General features: G+C 34.5%; 1 protein-coding gene across 7 annotated transcripts; it reads right to left on the bottom strand.

Moving 5' to 3' along the window:
• Positions 1-430: 430 nt before the first annotated feature.
• On the bottom strand, positions 431-6,821 carry LOC110116514 (polyadenylate-binding protein-interacting protein 11). 7 transcript variants are annotated; one of them, XM_028697767.1, is made up of 11 exons: positions 6,615-6,817; positions 6,138-6,480; positions 5,879-6,001; positions 5,729-5,776; positions 2,510-2,582; positions 2,303-2,415; positions 2,157-2,216; positions 2,005-2,052; positions 1,841-1,909; positions 992-1,053; positions 431-853 (listed from the first exon to the last, which is right to left on the bottom strand). In XM_028697767.1, exons 2-11 carry the CDS (start codon positions 6,447-6,449, stop codon positions 796-798), a joined length of 966 nt encoding a protein of 321 aa, XP_028553600.1. In that variant the 5' UTR covers positions 6,450-6,480; positions 6,615-6,817; the 3' UTR covers positions 431-795. The 7 variants fall into 7 exon arrangements, with proteins under 7 accessions (XP_028553600.1, XP_028553599.1, XP_020705767.1 ...); XM_028697766.1 differs by having other exon boundaries at positions 6,138-6,486; XM_020850108.2 differs by having other exon boundaries at positions 6,138-6,454; positions 6,615-6,816.
• Positions 6,822-8,185: the final 1,364 nt, after the last annotated feature.

Raw genomic sequence — 8,185 nt, forward strand, 5'->3', positions numbered from 1 at the left:
ATGGCCTTAAAAGTGCTATGCTTCCACAAACCCTATGCTCTAATACATATGATATGTTAACAAAAGATATGAAAATACAGTTGACATCAATTATTAATAACATAATACATAAAAATGATTTAAAAATTTTTAACTTGAAGATAATTTTTTTAAATCTATATAATAGGAATATATTTATTTAAAAAAAAAAAAACAGCCTAAGCAATCACAGCATAAGATTCTAAGAAATTTTTACTTTGGTAATAGACTGTTGTGTACCAAATTTTGGTGTAGTACTGTCTTTGTGATCTTCAAATGTTGAAAATTTGTAACATATTAAAGTTTCGTTTGGGACAGCTTTCTTTCTACTTCTTTAAGCAGCTTTTTAATATAAAAACTTTATTTATACTAGAAAGCTACTTTAAAAAGCAATGAAAAAGTTGTCTCAAACAAAATCTAAATGGCTCAATTGGAAGCAATTGCCAAAAGTATCCATGTTTGGTTCAAACATCAACAACTGATGGAACTGCTATCTAATTAGCTTAATTCCATGCAAGTTCTGATAAGTGCTTATCAAATGCAGACACCTTCTATGGTCTGATGACTTCCAAAGATTAAGACAAATAGAAAGTAGATAAGACTATGTGAAAATTCTGTAGCTAAGAGAGAAGAACTTCTTAACTGGCAGATGAACATGTTCTAAGGAATAAAATAAACTTGATTTTCTTCGAGCCGAAATTTAAAAGCTCTCTGTAACAACAGTATTCCCGCGGCGCGAAGATGATGTCGCTCTCGCTCCAGCTTTGAATAAGGAGGTTAGTGTGATGCAGCTCGAGGGATGCGCGGCCTCACCGGCGTCTTTGATGGACTAATCCTATAGAGAAGTAAGAAATAAGTTCTATAATGGAATATGCCATTGCAACTACCATAGCAGGAATGAATGGAGAATGATGATGATGATGATAAATAATCATAGTAATATGTGGCATTATTGATAATCTGAAAAACTTACCTAATTTGAAGAGATCCAAGAAACATGCCACTACAGTTCAGAGCAAAAATGGCACTCTCAGCCTGTCATGAAGAGAGATTAAACTTTTAGTTGCTAGACTCCATTTTGTTATATGTGATGAGAATTTGATATCGACTATAAATTCCATAAAATCCTATGTAATGAGAACTGACATCACAAACTTAAGCATAGTAAAAAAAAAAATCATTACAACAACAATAACATCATCAAACCTTTATCCCGCTAAGAGTCAGATTCTCATTTAAATCTAATAACGAAATATTATTTCTAATATTTTCTAAGTTTTTTTTTTAAGTCATTGGAAGGCTGCCGTTTTATGCGACCAAATCATCTAAGGCGAATCTCTCTAATCTTATCTTCCGCTGGAGCTACTCCAACCTTTTCACCTATATGCTCATTTGTATCATGTCTCTAATAGTAAAGCCACTCATCTACTTGAGCATCCTCATCTCTGCAACATTTAACTTAATATTATGCTTCTCTTTTAATGACCAACATTCTGTGACATAAAGCATTGCAGGTCTCATCACCATCTTATAGAATTTTTCTTTAATAAAAACAATAATTAGAAGAACATACACATGCAAGTTAAAAACAGTTTTTTTCCAGAAAAGCTCACCGAGTTTCTACATTTACATGTTCACATTTCAAAAAACAGGCAACATAACCAGATAGTAAGAAATATAGGACTTCCTCATACCAATTAAGGTTTCATTTGGGACGGCTTTTTTACTGCTTCTTAAAGAAGCTTCCTAGTACTAAAAAGCAGCTTCAAGAAGCAGTAAGAAAGCCGTCCCAAACAAGGAGGCCTAAATGTAGAAAAATCACCTGGACAAACTCAACAAACGCTATCCGAGTGGAGTGCACATTATCGCCGAGGAGTCGCAGCCGAGAAACCTATGTAATACAAATTTAAGTAAAAATGAATTTGAAATCCTTCAGAATCCATTAAAAACATGCTAAGCTTTTAACTGGCAAGAAACTGTCCTAACCTCACCACAGACTTGCTCAAAGAACTGTTTTACTTCTGATTGTGTAACCTTCAAAAGAAGATCATTAAATAAAAATGCATGATCAAGCTACAGTTTAATATGTAACAAACAGACGATTGTTATCATAGAGAAAAAAGATGTATTATATTCACCTTCTTGTCAATATTAGTACAGTAAACCGTCCTCACAACCATTTCTCTTTCATCATTGGACTGCCACACTTTCAGCAATAAGAAAATATTCTACAAAGCTAATGTAAACAACTTAGCAAAAATTTTATTAGAAAACATATGCAAACCTTCGGTAGAAATTTAGGATTCACAGGCAAAATTGCAGTCTTTGAAGGTAAGACTTTGACAGGATAGTAACCTAGTAGAGTTCCTCCAATATTCAGGGCTACCATTGCACCCTCTATCAGCAAAACAAAAGGCACCATTGTTAAAAGATGAGTAATAGCATGAATCAACACTACTGATATAGCAAACCATGAGCAATTACAACTTACCCTCATCAGCGAACTCGATAAACGCAAATCGAAGGATCGAGTGGGGGTCACCACAAACCCGGCAGTCAACTACCTTCAGCATGAGAATTTCAAAACAATCAGGAGGCAAGAAATTTGATATAATTTACGCTCTATTTTTATTGATGTGAAAATAATGAAATACAACATCAAGCCTTTGTCCCACTATGTGGGGTCAGCTACATGAATCTTTTTTGTGTCATGTTAAAAGTCAAATTCTCTTTTAAATCTAATAAAGAAATATCATTTCTAAGATTTGACTCTACTTTCCTAATCGGAAGGCCGACGTTTAATGTGTCCAAACCATCTAAGGCGACTCTCTTTAATCTTATCTTCCACTGGAGCTACTCCAAACTTATGAAAATAATGAAATGAAATACAAATAATTTTGAGATTGATTATGAATCTGCAACCTGTTATTTGAATTTTTCAACCATAAATTTTCATTTCCTTACATTCAAATTCCGAGCAACTAAAGATAGCCTCAAGGGAAGTAATGGTTAAAAACATCAGCACAGCTTCAACATAAGTAACAGCACAGAAATCATGAAGGGAGGGATTGAGTGTATAAGTGCCTTGCAGAATGTGTTTCATGGTGGAGAAGATTTAGAATTCATGTTTTGAGATAGAAAAAAGCTTTATAATGGAAAATTTTAAGTCCACTTACGCCCAAATTTCCATAATAGATATGGAAAGGGAAACAAAATATGACATCATCATCGAAAAAGATATGAAGAATCTATATCGAAAATTGGATGTCAAATATTAACACCCCTAATCACGATAACTACGATGGTACAATAATGATATATTGTAAGAATCAAAGATAGATTATTCCACAATAGCCCACCTCATTCAACCATTTAAGCATGTTAGGGAATTTTCGTGGGTTATGGTCAAATTCAAACAGAATCACCAATTTAACTACATATGAAATCAATTAAGCAATTTAAATTTTAATTAGAAAAGTAACTAGTACTGAAGTTATAGATCAATATATTTTCAAGATTTTGAAAAAAATTGGTGCAATTATTTCTTTGAGAATTGATAAAAACTTACACAGCCAGTTGAAAATCTCTCAAGTAAATAATTAGATCATATGTTGAATGTAAAAAAGGAGCAAAAAATAATATATCAAAAAATAAAAAATAAAAAATAAAAAACTAATAGATATCGCCTTTTTGCGGGGTGCAACGGGCGCCAACATGAAGCATGCAATTTGCATGACATGAGCATCAAAACAACTAGGAACAACTTAGTCATGGAAGAATATGAAGGACAAGAAAAATAATCTTCAATCAACTCTACCATGATCAATCTTTTATACATTGAACATTATTAAAAATAGCTCAAAACACTTATCTAAGTATTACTTATGTGATGTATTGTTGTATCGCTTTTTAACATCATAATTTCAATATGCAAAGTAATCTATAGCAAAATAATACATATCAAAATGTTGAGAAGTGATCCTCAAGTGAAGTTGTTTCTTTGACCTTCATCATATAAATATGGCTCGCAAAAAATAACTCCAATCACCATTGTTAACCTTATTCCAACTATTTAAAGTAGGTGAGAAAAAATTATACTTAAAAGAACCATGACTACCTTTTTTGAGGCCACAACACATTAAAAATTAAACTCTATTGGGATTGCATATTACAAGATTATGAATTCAGCAACTTTTGCTTCATAAAAAAAAAAAAATTTCAAGCACCAACTTGTATTTTTATTAAGATTGAAGAAAAAAACAAATGCTCAATATACCAAAATTTATAATTTATCACAGCTGCTCTCTATAAAGTACCAAATGTATGAGGCTCACATCATTGTAGGTCCTAGGCAAAGGTTGATGTATGTTGTCTTACTTCTCCATGAAAAGGCTATTTTGGTGATTTAAAAAAGTGATCTTTAGGCAATGAAGTAGAAAAATTGAGCATTGTGCATATATGTGCAAAAAATGCAAGGATCTAGCGCCTTTTAGCACTTGTTTTTTTTTCTGTTTGTGAGGTGTTTGGTAATTGAATTCGACACAGTGAGAAGTTCTTATGAGATACCTTTGAACGTTGCTATGCAAGTTAGGGAGAAGAAAATTCAGTTCAGTAAGGGGCGAGACTACACTAAGGAAGACGTCCGTTAAAGTGAGCTCGTCACTAAGAAAGCCGGTATCAGAAAACCCACTCTTTTTAACACCTACTATCAAGCTTACAAAAAATATTTGTGAGCTCAATAAATGATAGACACTGTGAAAGAAAAAAAAAAACAGAAATAACAACGACAGAAAAGAGTTGTCCATTATTTCTACAGGCATGATTTTGAAAAAAAAGGAAGTATGAAGTATACATGACCAGTTTGACAACATAAGTCCTCAAACAGCCAAAAGCTTCTCATTCAAAGTTGACGTGCTAATACTTTAGAAAGCCCGGGAAGCCACAACTTGCACATTAAAAAGAATAATAGTTTTAGGTGTTAGATAAAGTTCTAGGTGTTAGATATGTAAATAGCATGAAATAAACTGGCATGTATGTAAATCCCCCAAAGAAAAAATAACGGCGACAAATAAAATGGAGAAACCAGTATAGTAATCAACAACGAAAAAACCTTTAGGGCATCTCCAACAAACAAACTCAATTTTCACTCCAAAATATAGTAATACATCAAAATACAGAAACTCATCTCCAATTGAACTCCATTTTCTAACACTAAAAAAAGAATATTCCTATTATATTCTTTTTCATACTTTATTTTATATATTTTTAATCATTATTTACATTAAAAAAGAAAAAAAAACGTATAGCGGGCGAATAGTGTGACGCCAATATTGGCATCGCACTGTTCACCCGGAAGCAAATAGCGGAAAGTTTGGCATTCGGCTGGAGCGACCAAACGACGCAATACACATATTTGACATTCAACTGGAGAAGGCCTTAGGACAGAAGAAAGCTCCATATGCTTTGCTTCATTTAACAAAAGCCTACTAAACTTTGATTGCAATTGCATGTAACACATGAAATAGGTCTCTCAAACCTATAAAGAATTTCTCAAATAAATCAAATAGCCCACAAAAAACAAAATCCTCAAATATCCTCTGAAATGAACTGGTCACAGCATTAAATCTACTAAAATAAATCAACAATGATTATCATATAGCATATGTTGTTGAACAAATATCATTCTCTAGGTTGAAGTTTGAGTGCTTACTTGACCACAAGGGGCAAACAATTCAGCAAGGTGCTCTTCTGTAACCTGCTGACCACAATGTTGTGAAATCAATGGCAGCACAGGTAAGAAACTAAAAGACCTTGACCGATAAAACACTCATAAAAAAGAATCTATTCTTAGATTTCTCACATTTTGATCAATATCAGAAACATATACAGTTCGCCTGATGCTTTCCTCCCTTTCAGCTCTCCTTGCCCTATCGTTCATCCTTCTCCTCCCCTGGTTATAACCATTCCTCCTCTGTCCAAAACCCTACAATGTTCTAATCAGATACTGAAATAAAATATTTAGCTGATAAAAACAAAAGTAACTTGATCAAACAGAGATATGACAGATTAAACAAATCATAATCTTTTCTTTAACTAATCTAATCAAAATTGAACCCTACCCTCCGATTCATCGGCTGATTGTTGGACGATCCATCACTGCTCGAATCCTTATTACTATTCCCGTAATTGAACCCATTACCACTGTTAAAGTAATCGGCCGAAGTGACGAAGACCGGCGCATCTGCAGATAATCGGCCATCGGATTTTCTCCAAGAAGGAAAGAACTCCTTCGCCGAAGGATTCAATTTAGAAAGAAGGTCTACCAACTTCCTCACATCTCTCTGATACTCCGATTCCGAGTCACAAGTCGCGGCCTTGCTGTGAATGAACTGGTTTTCAGAGCCGATCGCGTTCTCTGCCACCGCGGCCATCACCTCTTCACACAGAAAAAATTTATAAAACCTACAACTTGAACGCAGATTGGAAGAAAAAGAAGTGATTTTTCAAAGAAAGCAGATCGCTTTTCTTATTCAAACATCAAATCTTATTTGTATTTTCATAGTCATGTGCGTTGAGGAGAACTTGGAAATCTTTACCCTTTCAGAAAGGGGCCGTAGAAAGAGAAAGGGAGAGAAGAGGCGTGAGGAAGCCAAAGAGGATATCTGCTCCCTGGTTACAATAAGTAGGAAGAAGCCATTTGCAATCACGCGAGTACAAATTTTCTTGCTAAGATGAGAGTTTTTAAAGAAAAGGAAAATCTTTTTTGGACTATATAACTATATACTGTAGTGGAAGAAGAAGGAGAAGAATGGACTATTAGAAGATGCTGATGCATGTAACCAGAGGGTAGATATGTAAACCAAAATTATTACGTCAATACCCCTAAATAGCATTTGCATAAATAACTTTATATATATATATATAACACTGAAAATTGCTATAATATCAAAATTATTATTATTTTTTTGGAACGGGGAGTATCGGCCTGCTGTCACGTCAGCTTATGAAACGCTTGACGATGTCCTCTAATCTCCTCGTCTGACCTAGACGAGCAACCCACACCTATTACTATTCGTGGTCCACGCTTATTGGGGCCCCCATAGAGGGGAACTTTTATTTGGTCCGGTGAGCGTACGTAGAGCTACGTTCGGCCGGCACTAAGATCGCATGCACAAAATGAGAAATACCGAGCAAATACCAAGCAATACCAATAATAACGAGAAATATCATTATGTGAAGACAAAATATCGAGCAATACCGAGTAATCCCAAAAAATACCGAGTTTTTTTAGAAAAACTCGTTATTTTTTGGGATTACTCGTTATTGATCTTCATAGAGTGATATTCCTCGTTATTACCAAAGAATGCCTAGCAATACCGACCAAATACCGAGCAAAACCGAGTAACAATCCTCTGACCGAACGTAGAGCTACATCATATTAGAGGACGTAATAAAAGTTCCCTAGAGGGGCACTGCCGCCCGAGGGAATCGAGCACGGGTTAGGGGTTCCCAACGACACTCGCCCACCAGCCAAGCTAAACATCGGTGGGTTTAATAAATAGTATAAGTAAATAAAAAATTTATGCTTTTTTTAAAAGTTAGACTAATTCAACTGAGGAGATAGAGCCAAAATATAATTTAAATGGTTTTATAAAAAGTTTGATGAATCTGATTCTCACAATCCAAAAGGGTTTCCTCATTGGTATATTAGTCTAGAGTATTCCATTTAAAATTTGATAGTATAAATTTAAAATTATTTAATTTATTTATAAATAAAATTATATATATAATGAGGTATAGGGTTATTGTGTTTGGGTATGCTTTAAGATTGATCTACTTCGAACTCATCTGACTCGAACATGACCTTATATACTTGCTAGAAATATTGCTGTGGTATGAATCTGCTAGCATAACAAACATAGGAGGTAGCACGGGCAGACTGCAGGCAACGTGGGCAGCAGACGCGGTCAGCGGGTTTAGATGCATCATTCTGTGTCATTTTCTGATTTCCGGGTCAACCTAAACCCGAACCTAATCCCGACCTGATTTTAGAAATTGGTCAATTTGTTGAACTCGATCCAACCCGTTTCACAAACGGGTTGACCCTAACCTACAATTTTTTGGTCTGATTTGAGTCGAATTTCCAGGTCGTGTCAAATATTGACAC

The sequence above is a fragment of the Dendrobium catenatum genome, unplaced genomic scaffold (genome assembly GCF_001605985.2).
Source record: "Dendrobium catenatum unplaced genomic scaffold, ASM160598v2 fragScaff_scaffold_993, whole genome shotgun sequence".
Taxonomy (NCBI): Eukaryota; Viridiplantae; Streptophyta; class Magnoliopsida; order Asparagales; family Orchidaceae; genus Dendrobium; species Dendrobium catenatum.

Coding starts and splice junctions, on each gene's coding strand:
- LOC110116514 (XM_028697767.1), bottom strand. CDS start 6,449: ATGGCCGCGGTGGCAGAGAACGCGATCGGCTCTGAAAACCAGTTCATT. Junction 5,777..5,878: donor TTTCTGATATTGATCAAAAT/GTGAGAAATCTA, acceptor CATTGTGGTCAG/CAGGTTACAGAAGAGCACCT. Junction 2,583..5,728: donor TGTTTGCCCCTTGTGGTCAA/GTAAGCACTCAA, acceptor CTCATGCTGAAG/GTAGTTGACTGCCGGGTTTG.